The sequence below is a fragment of the Hippichthys cyanospilos genome, chromosome 13 (assembly GCF_059441005.1).
Source record: "Hippichthys cyanospilos isolate Australia breed blue-spotted pipefish chromosome 13, RoL_Hcya_1.0, whole genome shotgun sequence".
In the NCBI taxonomy this organism is placed as follows: domain Eukaryota; kingdom Metazoa; phylum Chordata; class Actinopteri; order Syngnathiformes; family Syngnathidae; genus Hippichthys; species Hippichthys cyanospilos.
Window position 1 is genome coordinate 14,292,679 of NC_142381.1, and position 20,726 is coordinate 14,313,404.

General features: G+C 40.3%; 1 protein-coding gene across 3 annotated transcripts; it reads left to right on the top strand.

Annotated features, from left to right (window-relative positions):
* Positions 1-1,627: 1,627 nt before the first annotated feature.
* On the top strand, positions 1,628-20,067 carry kdm3b (lysine (K)-specific demethylase 3B). Of its 3 annotated transcripts, none has more exons than XM_088431474.1 (25): positions 1,631-2,089; positions 3,649-3,804; positions 4,013-4,126; positions 4,340-4,445; positions 4,654-4,778; positions 4,848-4,907; positions 5,124-5,816; positions 7,439-8,648; positions 8,719-8,935; positions 9,029-9,243; positions 10,182-10,337; positions 10,459-10,566; positions 10,647-10,774; positions 10,845-11,148; positions 11,932-12,185; positions 12,303-12,575; positions 12,683-12,854; positions 12,954-13,044; positions 14,304-14,434; positions 14,540-14,659; positions 15,128-15,151; positions 17,662-17,801; positions 17,905-18,081; positions 18,158-18,292; positions 19,176-20,067. In XM_088431474.1, exons 1-25 carry the CDS (start codon positions 1,886-1,888, stop codon positions 19,254-19,256), a joined length of 5,394 nt encoding a protein of 1,797 aa, XP_088287600.1. In that variant the 5' UTR covers positions 1,631-1,885; the 3' UTR covers positions 19,257-20,067. The 3 variants fall into 3 exon arrangements, with proteins under 3 accessions (XP_088287602.1, XP_088287600.1, XP_088287601.1); XM_088431475.1 differs by having other exon boundaries at positions 10,848-11,148; XM_088431476.1 differs by lacking the exon at positions 15,128-15,151 and having other exon boundaries at positions 1,628-2,089.
* The last annotated feature ends 659 nt before the right edge of the window (positions 20,068-20,726 follow it).

Here is a 20,726-nt window from a genome sequence, read left to right on the forward strand (position 1 = left end):
AAAGCCAAATGTTGTGATCCAACATGTTTTTTTTTTTATATCATTAAAAGGCATATTCCGGATACAAAAAAAACCCCACTTGCTTTGATGTCAGCCAGACTGGCGATCAGTCACTGTGATCATATGAGGGGAGTTTTTATCGGATTTTTCCTCATTTATTTTAGTTTTGTTGTGCTTAACTTTTTATTATACTTGTATGACTAATTTGCAAGTAATGTATCAGCCCTTTTTAATGAAAAATTACACTTCTATAAAGATCTCCAATTGTGATTTATTACCAAAATACAAGAACCCGTTTTATAAAGTTTACCCACCCAATCCAGAATTTTGAGGTATAGACGTCATTTGAGTTAAACAAAAAAAAAAAGGAGGGAGGGGTCCAGGGGTCTGCCGCAATGTTATTGTTTCTGCTCGTTTAGCGCCACGCAGTGGACATCTGAAAGATTGCAAGTATTGAACGAATTAAGGCACTTATATCTCGCATTATTAAATAAAAATCCTATTACTAATGAAATAAAATTTTCTATTTTGAGAATGGCAACAGGTCTAAACGCATAGTAGGTTATTCTGCCAAATTAATTTAAAAAATGCATTGACTGTCATTATACGCTACATTTGTTGTTGTTTTATTTTTAGACCGGTTCACACAACTTGATCATTTTTCATGGCACAGAATGAGCTCTCGGCGCATTGTAATTGGAAATCCCTTCAAGAGCGAAGCTACAGAGTGGCCAGCGGAGGCCTCAATAATCCCCTGTAACTCAAACTATTTTTTACTAAGAACTTTTTGCTGTACATTAAAATTAAAGTGCAAATAGAAACTTAAAAAACCCCACATAAAACATACAAACAGGCTAAGACACATATAAGACAGCACTTTAAGGAAGTCAACTTTCAAGGCGTATTAAAAGCAACTGAGAAGTAACCTTTTAAAACAGATATTAACAACTTCTAGCAGTCTACACATTCTTAGAGCAAACACTGGTAAATTGTGGTTGTCATTGTCTGAATTACTGATTTATCATTAACGCGCATAGGACAAACAGCTTCTCCACTTCCACTTAAAAAAAGCAAGGCAGTACTGTCTGTATATTACCGGAAGGCAGTGTAATCATCTATGCAAAAACTACACTCAGGCAGATTTGGTACAACAAAAAACACTAAGAACATTGAGATGATGGGTGGGTGTAGCTGTAATTTGTGTTACAATATAGCTTTACATCAACACACTATTACTTATTTAAAGATATAATTAAAAAAAATAACCAAATACGCTTAACATTTATGGGTGCTGGGATTCAATCTACCCTGAAACGGCAATATTAGGCGGACCAAATATGCTTTGATGAAATTGCTGTTTTTTGATAGCTTAATAGGTAAAGCGTTGTAAGATCAGAGACTTGCACGCGTCTAGCGTTTCTTTAACTTCATATAGTGTGTTGTGTGACGCCGATATTCATCACATAAAATAGAGGAAGCACTTTTGAGGTGGGGGAGGTTTCGCTTTTTCCCTTAACAGCCAGCAAAGCAGTTACCATTCCGCAGTGGTTCACGTTGCATTTCAGAATTAGTCCACTAGAGATCGCTGCTCGTTCAAATAAGATCCGTGTCTCCGCAGTGCTGGTTGCCTACGAGGAGTGCGTTTGATTGTTGCAGGGCTCAATGGCGGACGTAGCGGGGTAGTCGCGTACACCAGCGAGGACAATAACATCTCCGCCGTGTCCGATCCGCGTCGCCGTCCCTTGCACGGCTCGATTTCCACTTTGCGGCGCATTTAGCGGCCGTAATCGGCGATTTCCCCTCTCCCTCGTTCGTCTTTTCGCACTTTCCGAGCGAGGAAGTTAACACCGTTCATGCTGGCTCGATAGAGGCAGCGAGTTAAAACATGGGGGAGTCTCTTGAATTGATCGGGAAGCGTCTTCTCTTGCTCCTCGGCGACGGAGGGACTGCCAACGGATCAGAATCGGAGCAGACGCCGCGAGCCCGGGACTGGCTGCGGGGGACTGTGCGGGCGGTGAGCGTCATCGGCCTGGCCGCCCCGGAGGCTAGCGGAGGAGAAGCGACAACAACAACTGCTGCGGGATTGACGGTCGGTGTTTACATACGGTGTGGTGTCGTGTAGTGCAACTAAAGATCAACCAGTTAATGTTTACTATCTTATAATTCCTCACGCCCCTCCCTGCTCCGATTTTTGCATGTGTTAATGTGGCTGCATTTGTTGACACATCGTACTAGCTTTGTAGCATAGTACAACCTAAAAGCTTGCTAACGTCACAGACAGCTGGCTGAAGCTAAACTCGAGACCGGGGATTCTCCGGCCTTAGCGTATTTTTTTTTTTTTGCGTTTTCGTTCGTCTTATTAACGACTGCCACCAGTTTGGAATATTACTCAATCGATATAATTAAAAACGGGACATCCTAGCTCGGTTTAATATTTAACCAAAGAAAGACCCATCAGATCGTTTTCGCTCTCCTTCTGCATTGGCAAGCAGCGTTAGCTTCTTGCTTGCTAGCTGTCTTTAGTCCACTTAGCGGCCCTATAAGTTGCGAAACAATTCACAATACAAAGGCTTTTAAGTCGTTAATGTTGACGAATTAAGACGTTGGTTTCAAACTGCCATTTTCTACACTGGATGTTTTGACAGAAAATGTTAGTCCAAGCGGTGTGAGGTTGCCAAAATAATACGTTGAAGTGGGTGACCTACATAAATGAAATCAATTAAACACCTGAAAAGTTATTACTTTGTCATATCTAGTGCATGGTCTCTCATGTTCTAGTATTTTTAAATGCTCGGATTTTCCTTGATAATGTAGCTCACATCAAATTTAGTGTGGAGTGTTACAAAACTATAGCTTTTATTTTTAAATTGCCCTTCATTACTTTTATTTGCCTTTGTATTTGCTTTGAATTTGTTTTGGCAATCACCAGCAGCAAACCTCACCTGATTTCTTATTTGAGTGTGTCAGAGACGAAAAATTATCCTTCATGTCATCAAAACTAATTGCAACAGTTCAAGGGCCTTTGTCGTATTTTTTTTGTTTTGTAAATAATCAATCTACAGTAAAGAAGGGGTATTGATATGACGATGATTCTTAATGTGTACCGTTTTGCGAAAAAGATGACTAAGGACTGTTTATTACAGAGAAGCATTCTCACTCGAGCTGAACACTATCACAAGTTCAAATTGACATCATTTTAGAGTACAGCTCTCAAATTGCAAAGCGTGCGTTTACAATTGTTACATAGGCTTTATTTGTATATATATTTTTGTGAAATATTCAGAATATAACCTGTCTCCATATATTCATGTTTGGTTTTCTTCAATTTTAGCACAAGCTTAATGTATAAAACTAAATGGAACTACATGGGAAGAAGTCATTAATACATCAATTTAGATAATAATTTGCAATATAGCTGCAAAACATTTATATAACAGTTAAATATCGGGAAGTGGCAGTAATTGAACGTGTCATAAGCAATGTATAATGGCTCAAACTGATTGCACGCTGTTCATAATGTCATTAACCTTGCAACGGCTTTATTTAGATCATTGCTATGTGAATGAAAGCACAAGTAATAATGTAAATGGGTTGATCTTTGACTTGGATTCTGGGTGGTAACTGATATATATTTTTTTTCTATTGCAGGTGTTTGTGGAGTTTGAGAATGCGTCGCAGCGGTGTTCGTGGGTGCAGGTGTACGACGATGCCGTTAAGGCTCTCTTAGTGGAAGATTCCATCGTTTGGGCCAATCGGAGCGCTGCTACTGGGTCCTCTGGCTCAACCACAGCCTGGCCTGCTTTGGTGAGTTTCAGGCTGAGTACACACTTACAAGTTTTGTATATTGTTTCAAACTGTACAGTACTTCTATTTTGGTTGCATATTTTTACAGTGTCGTGGTACATTTCCTTAATAGGTTGCCATTGATTTGATATAAAATGTGTGTTTTCCCTTTTCCTCTGAGAAGTCAAAGGTTAAATTCAATGGTACTTTTTTTTTCATTCTTCTATAGGCTTTCCACTCAATCGTGGACAGAGTTGGTTTAGGATCTGTGCTTCCGGTGCAGTATTTTGGAAGCAATACTCTTGAATTCCTTCCTGATAAAAGTTCGATCCACAGGTTTGAGGTATGTGTGTTTGTTTTACTTGTTGTAAATAGCTTTCCTCAAATTTCAAATGATGACAAAATAAATCGTGACAAAATGCTAACATAATGGAGTAAGTAATGCAGTTATTTGAATATAAAGGACATGTTACTCAAAATTGCATTTACGTACCTTTTAAGAGCATTAAACATAACGTTACAGCATTGAGTACATGTGTTTTGGGTTTTTATGCAGATTGAAAAAGACATTAGACATCCCATGCTGTTGGAGCAGCCTTCTGTGCAAACTGCCATTTCCAGCTGGCGAAGTGATTTTGAACTGCAAGAGATTCTAAGGAAGGGTAAGAACAAGCTTTTTGTGTTTTTCTCCTTCCCATGACCTAAAAAATGTATCAAAGGTTTAGTTATATTATTATTATTTTATTACGTTGTATTGTAGAATACCAAGTCCACCTTAAATAGGGTTTATTATGGCTATTTGCTATCCAGATGCACTTTTCCTAACACAGATCTGCTCGGGCGTGAAAACCCTCACTTTTCTCTGCACAGGTTCATACACAATTCAAGGACGAAGGGTATGTGTGTACCAGCCAGAACTTGAGGAATGCTGGGCCCTGGGACTTGTTTCACAACATGACCAGATCTCACACATAATGGAGATTGTGTTGGATAAGGTGAGTTTTCCTTTGTAAATAATTTTGAGAAAATCATGGTTCAACTAACACAACACATATTTGCTATAGAATAAAGAAAAGCAGCTGGTGGACCCCCGCGTTATACATGTCATGCTGGGGGATGAAGAGGTAAAGCTTTCTAAATCACTGCACACATTTTTCACGTTTCACGTTTTCACTAAGGATGTCCTGGTCTTGATCACATGATGGGAAATCGGGCCTGATCACATCATTTTCATATCATATGACTCAGACTCAAATGTGATTGAGACATCCATATTTTATACCTTTGGGTCTTGTTAATTACTTGAATTTACGTAACTTACGGTCCTATGTTTTTTTTAGCTTGGTAAGAATGGCCGGCGAAAGATGGACAGTGAAGCATTGAAGAACGATAATAGTCGCAGACGCAGAACTACCTCTGAGGAGGAAGACATTAATCTGAAGCGCTTTAAAGGAGCTGCAGAATCGGGAGCCGGCGAGCAGAGATGTAATGATACGAACCAAACCTTGACGGAAGGGACAGATGTGTGGAGAGGAGACTCGGGTGACAGAGTCAGCAGCACAACCAAAAATGGCGGCACCTCAGAGGGAAACTTTCTTCTGGGCAAAGTGTCATCCTCCGCCAATTCCTCCGTCCAGCTGGATCAGTCCAATGTCAACCCGACAGGTTACTACGCCCATGTGAAAGAAAATGGTCGCATCCTCGCCACACAAGGGGCAGCGGACTCGTCCACCTCAGTTTCGCATACCCCCACCCCTCCTCCCCTCAAACCAGCACCCTCTCCCTTCTCCGCTACGTCTTTCCCCTCTTTAGGCCAGATGCCAAGCTTGGTTCCTGGAACCCCAGTCCACAAGGCTGCTCCATCTCAACCAGTCAAAGACGATGCCCCCAAATCTTTTTCCAAAACTGCAGCTCTTATTTCCCCTGGACCCGTCACAATTTCTTGGTCTTCGCCTGACAGCAGCCCGAGTGTGGCGCTTTCTGCCTCGGGAGGCTTTACACCCAAGGCTCCCACTTGGGGAGGCCAGACGGAGGTAAGTCTTTTTGCCTTCTATATAGTCCCTGCGAAGGGACATCAATGTTATTCTTGTGCTAATTAGCGGTGGGAGCTTGCACACACCCAAGAACCCATATCAATTAACAAAGCCGGCTCCTGGGATTGTTGAGCTACGTTACTTTATTTATTTTTTCCCCACTTGAGGGGATGTCCATAATGTCATTATGGTATTTTAGGATTGCTACAATCATCTGTTGTTAATGGTTTCTAAAGCAAAATCTTACCATAACTTTGGACACTGATAACAAGTATCCAAAACTGATTATGGCGCAAGGAATAAATTGAGTGTTGTTCTTTTTTTTGTCAGTTAATTTTAGATTATATATTTTTATTGTTGTCAAATTATAACAAAGTTCCTAAAGACCCCAGGGTCATCCACTGTAATTGTCAAACTTCGAAACAACAACTGATATACAATCAGCCATAGATGGCATCGATGTCCTATTTCAGATATGTCAGCGCAGTTTGTGATTCCACTGAAAGAAATGGCTGCATTTAGTGCAATCTGTCTATGTTCTACTGCTGGTTTGTAATTAAACATTTGTTTCCAGTGAAAAACAAGAGTAGCGTTTCACAGATTACACCATGTCTCATACATGGCGTAATCTGTAAACAATAATTTCACACAATTTCTTGTGGATCTGCTTTCAGGTCATTTTGACCTTGAAAATGTCAAAATGATTTAAATTGCCTTGTAGTAAATGAGTTCAAGGGCCTATATCATTATATCCTATCCTTTCCACTGTGTAATGTGCATTTCAATTACATTCAGCACATTAGGGATTTAATTTCTGATTAAATGAGTTTTGTGGTACTGATATTCCTAACCAGGAAGTAAAACCATGTGGCTGCCTTGCCCCCTTCATGACATAGCTCAATTCCAGCGGACCATGCAACACGCACCCATCCATCACGAGGCTCTTGGCTGATGGAGACCATTCCAACAGTGTGAATACCGGGCTAAAAACAGTTTTATTGACATTAAAATTCAAAACTCTGTCAATGCACCTCTCTCTCTAACATATGTTCTTCCGATCAAATCAGTCTCCATGAGAACCCAGTATTCACACCCATAGTTAATCCCGCAGGTGAATTATTTACTACCGGCTGTGTGATCCCAATCTCACTTTTTGGCCACTTCAGCCTTTCTACATTAAAACGTTGTAGCTAATAAATGAAGCGTTGCTGTTTACTCGGCTGAATCGGTGCAAAAATCTCTCCTCCACAGTTCTGCAAACTAAAACAAAACTTAAAAAACGCGGATAAGGTTGGCGCCTATTTTCTCGCAGAGGCGATGTGGCATGGTCGTCATAAGCGCACTTCAAGGCATTTTCATCTGCATGGGCGGGTCAGGTGCAAGAGCACAGAATACGCAAGGATTGCTTACAAATGCATCAACTTGGTTTAAAGCTCCAAAAAGTTCACTTTTCATGGTATGGTCCCTTTCAATAGAATTAATTCTATTTATTGCTTAACTCTGTCCATGACTATCCAGGTGATTTCAAATTTACTACACTGCAGGCAAGCTCCATCAAATAAAAAACATTATTGCTGTTGGGTTTTCAACTGCATCGACACATGCTTTATTTTATGTTGCAGGCTTCTAAAACTCCATTGGCTTATCGGCTCCCATCAGCTGTGCCTACTGCTCCTGTTTTTGGAGAGGTTACCTCACAGACCAACGGAGCTGCCACTGGTTCCGCAACATCCAAGGATGCGTCTAGACCCTTTGGATTCGGCTTTGGGAAGGAGAAGATTGAGACTCAATCTAAGCAAGACCAAAACTTGTTTTTTCAGTGCATGACAAAGAATCCAGACATCAACCCTGGCCTAGCTGGTCCACAAAGCCAGTCCAAGGACACTAATTACTTCTCTGCTGTGTCTGAAACCCTTAATAAGGAACCGCCAAGCCTTTTCAAGTCTGCCACAGAAGGGATGAAAAAGCCAGAGCAGACAAAAACACTAGACATTCATCCAACAGGAAATGGTGTACTGAGCAACTCATCACCAGCCTTCTCGGGCGTGGTGAGCTCTTCTGCTGGGAGGGGCTTGGCTATTGGGGGTCCTGCAACAGCAGCATCGGGACTACAAAACCTCTTAAAAAGTTGTAATAATGGTACACTGACAGGGGCCGTGTTGATGCCAGTGAATTCAAATCCTTCTGACAGCCATCAGAACCTCTTTCTGCAGGGCTCCAAGGAGGCAGCCAATCCATTTTTAGCTTATGGGGACAAAAACATTCACACCCCATTTGCTGGACTCTCCAGAGTTGAGAGTGCCTCGGACAACAAGCCCAACCTTTTCACTATGGCAGAGCCACCTAAGGGCATTCTATCCTCTCCTTTTGCAGTGCTCTCATCTGCTGCGTCACCAAGCTCCTCAATATCTCCAACACCAAGCGCAACCCAAAAGGCGCAGAATGAAGGCACTCTGGTAAAAGAAGAAAAAGCAGTTGGGGAGATGCCATCATCCACTTCAGGCAGTGCTGTTTTTGGCACAAGCGGGCCTGCCAGAGCAGGCAGCTCTGTCTTTGGGACAACTGGGCCGGCGAGAATGGATCAGTTGCCTGTGACTTTTGACCCTAACATGACTCAGAAGTTTGCCTTGGAGGAAAGAGCGCAATCAACAAAACGTGACTCCGACCTAAGCAGTAACAGTGACCTCTCAGACCTGAGTGAGAATGAGGAGGGTCCAGACAAAGGCCAAGCCCATGGAGAAACATCACAGGTAGGGAAGGATGGAGCCATGCTGCAAAAAGTGAAAATCCAAGGCGCTGCTAAAAGTCGTCCACGAAATAAACCTTTCAAAGGTAAGATTAATTTTTAATGTCCCAAGCAGAAAAGATGATGGAGAATTTGACACAGCTTTGTATTTGCCAGTGGGCCAGTCTGTACTGAAAGACCAGAGCAAAGTGCGTCGTCTGAAGCAGTCTGGCGAGTCCTTCCTCCAGGATGGCTCGTGCATCAACGTGGCCCCTCACTTGCACAAGTGCCGCGAGTGTCGCCTGGAGCGCTACCGTAAATCTCGCATCGCCGATGACGATAGCGAGGACGACGACGATCCAAATGTGGCTTGTCGTTTCTTCCACTTCCGAAGGTGCGCTATCCTATCACGTATTTGCATTGTTTGCTTCTTTCCCCGTAAGACAAATCAGTGATAATTTGTCATTCTTCTTTTGACTTTGACCAGGTTGGCTTTCACTCGTAAGGGTATGCTGCGTGTTGAAGGTTTCCTAAGCCCCCAGCAGAGCGACTCTATGGCGATGGGTCTGTGGCTACCTGCACCCGCTGTGCAAGAGGGACTCGACCTTGATACCTCCAAGTATATCCTGGCCAATGTGGGGGACCAGTTCTGCCAGCTGGTCATGTCTGAGAAGGAGGCCATGATGATGGTGGAACCTCACCGTATGTACTCAAAACTCCTCTAATTATTCTTCGTGCATCCACACCAAGTGTCCGAACTTTCTTACGAGCTGTTGCCACGTGTTTCACTGTTTGGGATAAATCGAAAATGTTCCAGAGAGGACATATTGTACACAAGGTAAATGCAGTTTTCAGAAAATGAGTGAGCAACTGTCAGTCGTAATTACATTTGTTGGTGATGCCATTGCATCATCTTCATGTCTGACTACAGTGCAGGCATCTCTGTCTAAAATTAGCATTCATCTCCCCCGCCGTGGTGAATTAACTACCAATCCTGACAGATATCACCATCACGAAAGGAGGTCAAGAAATAATTAACAAGAGAAAACTGCTTAGCTGTCATTAAATGCAGTCATAAAACTCTGGTTTACGTTTAACAAAACTCTGGCTTGAACTGTTACAGCGGAAAGTACTCGTATATGAACAGAAAATTAAGTGTTCAGAGGTAGAAACACAGGGCATTGTGAGAATAGGAAAGTAGGCAAGAGGCCTCTTAGCTAAAATGTGTATCAACTAGCGGTGCAACCATTAACCATTAAATCGATAATCAAATTAATAAACCGTTTTTTAGAGACCTAAAAGTTTCCAAATCTTCAGAGCTTGAGGCTATCAACATTAATTATTCACTATTGTAAATTACATTGTAAATGAAGCAAAATGGTGGCAAAAGTTAAAGCCACCCGAAAGGAAAAGTAAGATGTCAATATTTTGCCACTCAAACAAAGAGTTACTTAATTTTGTTCAGGCCTTTCCGGTGACATGTTTTTTTTTTTTTTTTTTTTTTTTTTGACTCTGATGCAAATGTTTCGGACAAAATATCCAGCGTGTTCCAGATAGGGCATCTCTGCATGCAGATTTCAAATGATTGAATGTTAATGCACCATTCTTTATTAACTTGACATATCATTCTGCTTCTACAGAGAAGGTAGCATGGAAACGTGCTGTGCGAGGGGTCAGGGAAATGTGTGACGTGTGTGAGACCACTCTGTTCAACATCCACTGGGTATGTCGCAAGTGTGGCTTTGGCGTTTGTCTGGACTGCTATAGGCTTCGTAAGAACAGGCCAAGAGATGATGGTAAGTCTTCACAGTCAATTTGGGTTCCCCTTTTTATGGGGTATGTACAATTTAAATTCAACCTGAACTAATGGATTTTTTTGATTGTGGTGTGTTTTTTAATATATGCTCTATATTTTAGATTTAGAAGAAGGTCCAGTGGATGATGTTTTTTCTTGGTTGAAGTGTGCGAAGGGCCAGCCTCACGAGCCTGAGAACCTCATGCCTACACAAATTATCCCCGGAACAGGTAATAACATGTATTTAATCATTGAATTGTAAATTAGCTTTTTTTGAGGCTTGATTGTTAACACTCATTGTTTCTTTTAGCTCTTTACAACATAGGTGACATGGTGCACTTAGCAAGAGGCAAGTGGGGCATTAAAGCCAACTGCCCCTGCGCCAGTCGGCATACTAAGTCCCTAGTCCGCCATAGTGCCCCCAATGGGATCTCACAGGTGAATCATGATGTCACGTTTGTCATATTGGGTGTTTAACACGGTCCTAGCGTTGGTTTGCTTCTCTCAGCAGACAACCCCAAACAGTGGCGGCATCCCTGGAGCTCCAGCCTCTGCTCTTGTCACAACTCCTAAGCTCGAAAGCGAAACACCAGCTGTCAAAACGGAAATCACACAAACAGCAGTATCGTCCAGTGGCGGGGCAGGGGAGAGTGTGGTCAGTACGAGCAACTCCACCAGCAGTACGCCATCGTCAGTTGGTAACCTTGCACAGTCCTCTGTAAAGGAGTCGCGTCCATCGGGAGAGGGCAATAGCTCTGCTCTACACTGGCTTGCAGATTTGGCCACACAGAAATCCAAGGATGAAACAAAAGGTGAAGCGAACACATAATCCCTTGCATCATTAAATTAAGAGATACTAAAGGTATTTAGCCATTTTCAGAAGTTAAAAGCTCATATTTTGTCTATATATTCCAACAATTTCGTTATTTTTCATGGACAATTAATACCTTCAAAAACATTTTTTCAACGCGCTGTCGACTGAAAATGACATCACATGCTCAAGGCTCAGGCAGTGACCAATCTTGGCTCGCCTCTTGGTCATGTGACGTGACGTTCATAAGATTGAGCACATGTCATTTTCAGTTGCCATCAAGTGAAAATGTGTTTGAAAAGTATTAATTTTTCATGAAAAAGAAAAAACTTAACAGGTAATAACTAAAACTAACAACTAAAAACAAGTTTATTATTAGAAATAGGGCAATGTTTTTCAAGGCCCAATTGCAATTCAGTAAGCCGATAATCAGTATTTGAAGCCGCTGTTCATTTTCAGTAAAAATATAAAAAATATAAAATATCACTTTAGAATTTGCAAAATGTAGACATTTGTATAAAAAAAATTCTAGAGAGTTAATTGACTGTTTTAAAATTCAAACAAAAAATTCAAGGGGTTTCCACTCCAAGGGTCACCTTCGCACGTGTTAGAAAGTTCATGGAAAACTTAAAGTAAATGGCTCCCAATAGTTTTTAACAGTAAACATTTGTAAATATGTAAATAACAAAAATTAAAAAAACATGTTATCTTGGTATCTGTTTATCCCAATTGAATATTTTTCTTTTGATTTTAAAACGTCCATCAATGTCTTCTTGTCATTCAGAATCAGGTTCACTTCGCGCCATCATGAATCGGGAAAGTCGACCTCCTTTTGGTCTGGACTCGCTCAGTGCCCTGTCCAGGCCATCGGCTTCCAGCCCCAAGCTCTTTAACAGCCTTTTATTGGGCTCCAGCGTGACACAGTCCAAACCTGAAGGTTCTAGTCTCCGGGACCTTCTCAACTCTGGACCCGGCAAGCTTTCCCAAGGGCATGGAGAAAGTGTGGTGCCATTCCCATCGGTCTTTACCTCTGGAGGCGTATGTGTCAACGCTTTTTGTTTGTGTATTTGCACTTTTTTAGACTATTATAAACATTTTTTAAAAAAGTACTTTAGTGCTTAGTTTGTGAACCTTGTGATTTTGTTTTTACTCAAGAGCGACAAGCTGAAGAGCAGCCTCCCCAACTTCTTGGACCACATCATCGCCTCGGTTGTGGAGACGAAAAAAGCGGAAGGCCGGCGTATCGGGATTTCTGAGGGAAGCGAGCTGGGTGTATTGGGAGCGCGCAAAGATGGAATAATGGGCCTCAGTGTTTTGGAACCACACACCTCGCACTCCTGGCTTTGTGATGGGCGACTCCTTTGCCTCCAGGATCCTAGCAATAGCAACAACTGGAAGATCTTTAGAGAGTGCTGGAAGCAGGGACAAGTAAGAACCTCTATTCACATTCCATTTGGTGATTGATTTTTTTGGAAGAAGGAACTTTCCATTTTGGGTCTTTTTATATATTTGCAATTCCTTTTGTTTTTGTACAGCCTGTTTTGGTGTCAGGGATACATAAACGGCTGAAGGCTGAGTTGTGGCGTCCTGAGGCCTTTAGTGAGGAGTTTGGGGACCAGGATGTAGACTTGGTCAACTGCAGAAACTGCGCCATCATTTCTGATGTGAAAGTGCGAGACTTTTGGGATGGATTCCAGATCATCTCCAGTGAGTTCCTCAATACGTTGTAAATTTAGCTTGTTTTTCTTTGGTCTACAATACATGGTTCTTATTTAACATTGATATGATTTTTTTTGTCAATTACAGAGCGACTGAAAGATGCTGAAGGTAACCCAATGGTATTGAAATTGAAGGACTGGCCTCCAGGAGAAGACTTCAGGGATATGATGCCTACACGGTGGGTAAAATGAGATAAACATTTATGAAAAAAAGTCTACAACTATTATAATTGTTGTTGATCGAATCTTTTTAAATTAATTATTCCATTGATTGATTGAGTAATTGCTCCCCACCATCACCCCCTTTTTTTAATGCTAAGTGCGTGAATTATTAGCTTTTCTAATATTATCTATTATCGATATATTGTTAGTGAAAAAATTATATTCTAATAAAGTTGAATGTGGGTTCAAGTGAATGTTTATATGTAGCCATAATTTTTCATCTTTATGCATACTAATTTTTAGTCACTACAAAATGAATGTGCCTATGCTAACCGGTTAACAATCACGACGAGCATTCACACGCTAGGGATTACCATTTAAGATCAACAAACCCTAAATACTGTTTAGTTCACACCTACATAATGTTATATGTATGTTAAACGTGTAATAGTGTCCCTTATCACTTTGAGTTGATCCCTCAACATTGCCTGAGTAAACTTGAAGGGAACTGCCTGTTAGCTACTGTGAGGTCAATACTTCCTCTTCTGGGTGAGCTGGGTGGGCACGTTTCATGTTGATCCCTACTGGTTTAAATTTGAACACCTAAAAGTAAGCCACTATCAGTTGTTTGTAGTGACAGACTACATTCTCGGCGAATACAGCCCCACTGCTTTTTGGGAAGTTCTTACCTTTATTTTGGGAAGCTCCATGTACTAATATGGTCCTTAATGAAATGCCACTAAACACTAAATCAGTGTTTTTCCATTTTTTTTATTTTATTTTTTAATATAAGTACAGTACACAAACTGGATCAGCCATTTGGCCACTGGGTGGTGTACCAAGACAAGCAATGGAGCCATATATCAAGATGGTCTTTGCATGTTTTTTTTTTCCTTCCTCCAGAGCTGTTGTGTAATAGGTCTTTTCCATTTGGCAATAACTAAACATTATTTTTGTCACTTTTTTATTTATTATTATTATATATTTTATTTATATTTTATTTATTGTTTATTGTAAATTGTGCAAAAGCTGTCATATCCTCGATTCAATGCTACCATTGTGTATAGCTGCAAGAAAGGTCCGCATAGAAAACAGTGGCACAAACATGCTTCCAGCAGAGCTTCAAGGCCAATATTTTTAGTCAAACTATTGTTAAGTCGACTTACCCGACTTTATAACCCCCAGCCCTAATTATGTTTAAAAAAACAAACAAAAACAAAACAAGCTTGCATCTAGATGTAGGAATATGCTCATGTTTATGTTTTGTGTTTCACAGGTTTGACGATTTGATGGAAAACCTTCCCTTACCCGAGTACACTAAAAGAGATGGCCGGCTAAACCTTGCTGCCCGTCTACCGAACTTTTTTGTACGACCAGATCTAGGACCCAAGATGTACAATGCATATGGTGGGAAGACGTGGCCAAATTAAATTAATCCACATATTGCATTTTTGTTTTCAACTATAATCACACATTTATGTATGGCGGTATTTTTTTTTACCCTTTTTTCAGGGCTGATCTCAACAGAAGACAGGAAGGTGGGCACAACCAACCTTCATCTTGATGTGTCGGATGCCGTCAATGTCATGGTTTATGTTGGAATACCTCATGGAGAAGGCGACTTGGAGAAAGGTCAGTGGATTTGTGCACTCAAACATAAACACCTTGTGAACGCTTTGATAATTTGAGAAGCCCTTTTATCATTTTTTTCTTAGAATTGTTCACTCATAGAAATTTCTCATCAATGCGTCCTGGTAAAAAAAAAAAAAAAAAATCCACCAAAAAACCTTTTTTCAATTCTAAGGTTTGAAGAAGAGCCATGCATGATGTGCTCATCCAAAATGTTTAAATATATTGCTTCAGACGAAGGATAGGAAATATCGTATCAGCCGTATCAGGTCAGTTGGTGGTGACTGTTAGCTTAATTGGCTGTAGGCAATGATAAATAATGCACTCGGGTTGATTCCGAGCCGAAACCTCCATCATTTATTGATACGTGTTCATTGCCACGCCTGTTGATCATTGGCTGACACGGCAACCGTAAAAGACCACTCAAGGGATATACGTGCTTTTCATTACGGCAACATTTCTCATTCACAGAAGCCGATATCAATGGACGCAAAGGTCTGTAAACTTTCAGTTGTATCACTTGAGTAGCATGCATTTCTTCCTGACTAACTCCCCCTCTTGACTGTTCCACTCTTCACTATGCAATAGGGCTTGGTGATAGTTTTCTTAAAATAATTTTCTTTAAATAAATACACCCCACACTTTGTTTCATAACAAGCGACTATTTAAAATTTTGAAAATGACCAGTCCCCCCCCAACTAAAACATATAATTCATATCTTTCTTACATCTTAAGTGATAGGTGTTTCGTCTAAATAAAATTCCCATTTAAGGGAAACAAAACATAATGATAAATAAACCTTAATCAGTAAATTTGATTCATCGCCTAGCCCTAATTTGCAATTATCCATGTGATGTTAGAGGTAAGGCTGCATTCTGCATTCATAAGCTTAATAGACCCAAAATAATTGTCATTGACAACTCAGCCCTGGACGTCACTTTCAACTGTATCAATAGCAGAACCTCCTCCCCACCGCCCACCCGCCAGCAAAAAAGTTGCTTATACTTCTTTGCAGCTGCAGTCTGTCTAGTTTCTGTGCACTTGGTATAATCACCGTGGGAGAAAAGTTTGAAGGGCATGTAGACTTGGCCTCCATCTCCTCTCGCCTATTTCACTCTTTTGCTGACTTGCAAACAAACTCTACTTTTCCCTTTCCTGTTCAGCATTGGAACAAAACGCTTTACAATGGATTCACATTGCTAGTGAAGGTACACTTGAAGTCATTTCATTCACTAAGTGAATTGTATTTATGAGCAAAGGATTGACCTACTTTTATGGACTTCACATTGAGAATGTAGAACAGAACAAACCACTCCCCAAAAAATCTTTCAACCTACTGTATGTCACTTTTTTTTCTCTAATTGTTAATAGTGTGACTATAAAAGAAAGAATTGTGTACATAACTATGGTAGTGTCAGCGACCTGTGATAAAAAAAAAAAAAAAAAAAAAAAAAAGATTTGTGCACATAGTGTCAGCAAGATTACATGATGTAATGGATGTCCCACCCATACTTTAGTTCATTCCTTAAGCATATCCCAAGGGGTTGTAACTTTTTTTTTGTGGTATGTCAGCTGTTTATCAGAAGCGTTGGAAGGCGCGTGGCATTCGGACGACCTTAAAAGAAGGAAGCAAAAAAATGCGATCCAACAATATATGAATGGCTTTGTCTCATTTTCACCAAGTAAACTACCCACAGACAGTATTACCATGCTGAATTTCTGTTATTTGGCTGTGTTATCTGAGATCAAGTAAATAAACTCATCTCCAAAAATATTAGAATGACGAGTTACACCTTTTGTCTATCACCTGAACTGTAATGCCCCCTCCCTCCTCCGACACCCTTCACCTCACTTCACCACGAGTTTTTGTGTCATATATTAATGTGTGGCTGTCCCCTGCCCCCACTCCCCCCCACTGTGGTTTATTTACCCTCTTCGTTTCAAAATGGTTTGGTTTTTCTCCCGTTCACAGCTCTCTCTGGGCTTCATGTTTACTATCCAGCAAAAATCCAGCTTTCACAACTGAAACCCAAAGCCCAAAACAAGCACTATCTAATTTTTAAGACCTTTTTTTAAACCTTTTTGCCCCAAGATCTACTTTTCCAGCAGCCAACCTCCCGTGATCTAAAAAAGGGGGTGTTATAACTTAATAAATAACCTTTGAATTACCTTTGATGGGTGGCCAGTCAGCACCAATATAATAAATGAATAGCTCCTCTTTTGCAGTGATGTCGCTAAACAAAGGGTAAAATGACCCAGGCACGATGGGCACTAGACAGTTAATGAATTGGGCTGAGATTTTATTTTTTTTAAGTAGCTTGTGGGGCTATAAGTGCAACAACATAAATGGGTAAGTTCCGCTGCCTGTCAATCTACTCCTGTATAGTAAAACAGCCAAACGTGAGAAGGCCAGTCAATGCTTCAAAATAAATCATACTGTTAACAGTAATCTCCTGGCATACTTTTATTTTAAGTTCATACTAGAAGCATGATCATGACAACAGTCAACTTGATAATACATTTTAAATAATATTTTCCTCCAAGAGCACCTTCTGATGTAAACAACATGGTGTTTTGTTGAGCACCCCTGGTTAAAGTGATCAAGCTAAAAGACTTTCTTAGGAAACTAGAAACACCTCTCAGTCACATGTTTCGATGGAAAGTTAGCTGGTTGTATCCAGAGTTGTTTAACACAGAGGTTCGGAACCTTTTCCAATTATATTATTTCCCCCCTGACAAATATTTTCTTTTTAGCCAAGTACCTTCTTAAACAGAGCACAGTATTTTTGGGCCCTTCCAATATTTTGTGGGGGCTGTATATGCTGTGGGGAAAAAATAAAAAGAAGATTGTGTACCATATTGCTGCTGAAAATGAAAACTAGGTAATTTTGTGAAAGTTAAACGGTGAACAGGCACAAGCACAAAATGGGTTTGCAAAACTAGATAAAAGAGCACAGATGTAAGAAACTGCTGATGTTATTGCGTTGTTTTGTTTAAACTTTCAGAGGTCATGACCACTATTGAGGAGGGAGATGTGGATGAAATGACAAAGAGGCGAGTATACAACGGAAATGAGAAACCCGGAGCTCTTTGGCACATCTACGCAGCCAAGGACGCAGAGAAGATCCGAGAACTGCTCCGGAAGGTTAGCAGCCGATACTGGCCCAAATGCCCCTACCTGAATAAATCGGCTGCGGCGTTGCTATCCCGGCAAGTTTCTCTTTTGACGCGAGTATTTTTCTGTCAAGGTCGGAGAGGAGCAAGGTCAGGAGAACCCTCTCGACCACGACCCCATTCATGACCAGAGCTGGTATTTGGACCAGGTTCTGCGCCGCCGACTCTATGAAGAATACGGTGTGCAGGGTTGGGCCATTGTGCAGTTTCTGGGCGATGCTGTTTTTATCCCTGCTGGAGCGCCACACCAGGTAAAAAAAAAAAATATATATATCCTCGCCTGCCTGTTTATCTTTAATATAATATTTTTTGTTGTTCTATTCTCAGGTGCACAACTTGTACAGTTGTATCAAGGCGGCTGAGGACTTTGTGTCTCCAGAGCATGTGAGGCACTGTTTCAGATTAACCCAGGAGTTCAGACATCTTTCTACCACTCATACGAACCATGAAGACAAGCTACAGGTAAGCTTGGCAAATGCAGGGCCCTTTTTCATGCCGACGGTTGTGCAACTGCACCAAATTATGTGAAGCTTTAGCAGGATTATGCAAAAAAATACTCCAGCCATTTTGCAACTGTCTTTTTGGGAGATAAAGATTTGTAGAACTTGATTTGCTGCCGTGTGTGTAATCCTGCTAAGCACCTTATTTAACGCAAACAAAAAAATGCTCCAGCATGTTTTTTCTCTGTTAGCATTTGTCTTTGCTGTCAAAATGATGCTTGTGGTTTTTATTTTTAAGGGAAAATAAATCCGATAACATTCATCCAATTAATATTACACAGGTCACATGGACAGAGATTTTCATTCTGAAAAATTTCAATAGCAGCAGCTAGCAACTCATATAAATCAGACCACACTATTCCACTGTATTATAAAACTAACAGTAAAGAGATGCTTAATGTATAGCCATTTTCATCAGTAAAATGTTGTTTTAGTCTATACTTAATTTTATAACACAATAATTTTTCATGTTGAATTACTATGTTTAAAAAGGCAGATTATGAATGTCACATGACCAAATTACAAACAGGCGAGCTGTGATTGATCATTATCTGTCCGTTTACAGCATGTGGAAAAATTTGCTTTTGATACTAATTATGCATGAAAAACGCATGCAGGGTACAATTTAATCAAACAAAATAACTGCTGAAAATGTCCATTTCAGTAAAAACCACGTACTTGCCTTTGAAAAATTTAAGAGCATAAAGAGGTAATAGAAGGGCATTTGTAGCAGAGTACTGCCCCCTACTGACGTTTTTTTGCATTGTGGAATTTGTCAAACACATATAAAATCCCTATCGATGCCATTTTCTAATCTCTTCCATAACTTTTTTTTTTTAATACAGGTGAAAAACATCATTTATCACGCAGTAAAGGATGCCGTCGGCACACTGAAGTCCCATGATCCAAAACTAGCCCGCCCGTAGTCGCTGATCCATGTGCCGTGATGACTAGACCACTCCACCAAGAGTTCTACATGCGCGTATACATTATACACACACACACACACACAACTTTGATATTACGTAATCAAACGTAAATTTGGGAGAAGGGTTCAACCTGGTTTTGTGCTTGTCAGCGCGCCAATGAAGGAAGTCCTTTATCGCTGTCACACAGTACGCGCAAACTTGTCTAGTTTTTTTGTTTGTTTGTTTTGATTAACTCTGTATTTAAGGTCACCGTGTTTGTTTTGTCGTTTCCATTGTATATGTACGATGTGCACGTAAGGGAGGTAAAAGCTGACGTGCCTTCGAAGCAGATGTTCAGCGACCATATAAGAAACTGATATGTGCAGACTCATGTCTTTTTTGTTTTGTTTTTAACGACGTCAATGTATTTCAATAGAAGCAAGGTTAACCTGTTTTTGTAGATTTTTGTTGGTGTTCTTGCAGTTCTCAAACTGGGTGCTTCTACCCTCAATGGCTGAAAAATATTATTTGTGAAGCAGCCAGTGAAGGAAGCAGACCAAAGTTTTATATTTTCAGTTTTCACTTCAAGGAGTCTTTTCTTTTGTACACCCCTTCATCATTGCACGAGTAATGATCAGGAGGATTTCATAGAAGAGACTTTTTTTTTTGGTTACTTTGTTTCACAGGCTGAATAACTGCAGATTTCCAACAACATTGTTCTATAAATCACATTTGCAGCTGAACAGAACTACTGGCCATTAACATTGTATCTATATATTGATCTTAGCAGTCTGTTTGATTTTTCACAATAAAGTTAAGAAAAATGGCAGTGTGCGTGTTTTGATAAAGCTACTATGTCAGTGGCTGGCTAGCTGAGCAATAAACATGTATTTCTCGAAAATAAAGCTAAAGTTGCGACTTGGAGCCCAATTGAATGTTTAGAAGAAATATTTTGTTGAAGTTAAACATTTCAACTTGGGGCTTTTGGTGGCACCAATTTATATAGTGATCCTAAATTTGACTAAAACGCAGGTTAACTGATTTAGTACCAATCTATTTTTAGACCCAACACTTAATATCATAGATACCTGGTATTGAACGCCTGGACTCCTTAAAATGGTATTAAGGCCGATTGAACGAGTTTATAGTACTCACTAAATGAAAAAAATGCTTTTACAGCTGTCCGCATTTCAACTGATTCTATCTAGAAAATAGGATCTGAAAGTGGGCCGTGAAATAGAGCATGCAGTTTCCCCATAAACTGCTGCCGGGCATTCTGAGAGATCAACAAGTAGAAATGTTAAAATACGGTTAACACCATTGATTTAATAAAGAGCAAAAATGCTTTCAAATGCGATCACGTCATTTGAATCCAATATGAGGGATGGCATCAGAACATTATGTAGGATATATGAGATTTAAAAGGGATTGGTTAAAAATTACTCAAACAGGGTCAAAAAAGGATTGATGCCATATCTGTCAATTCGA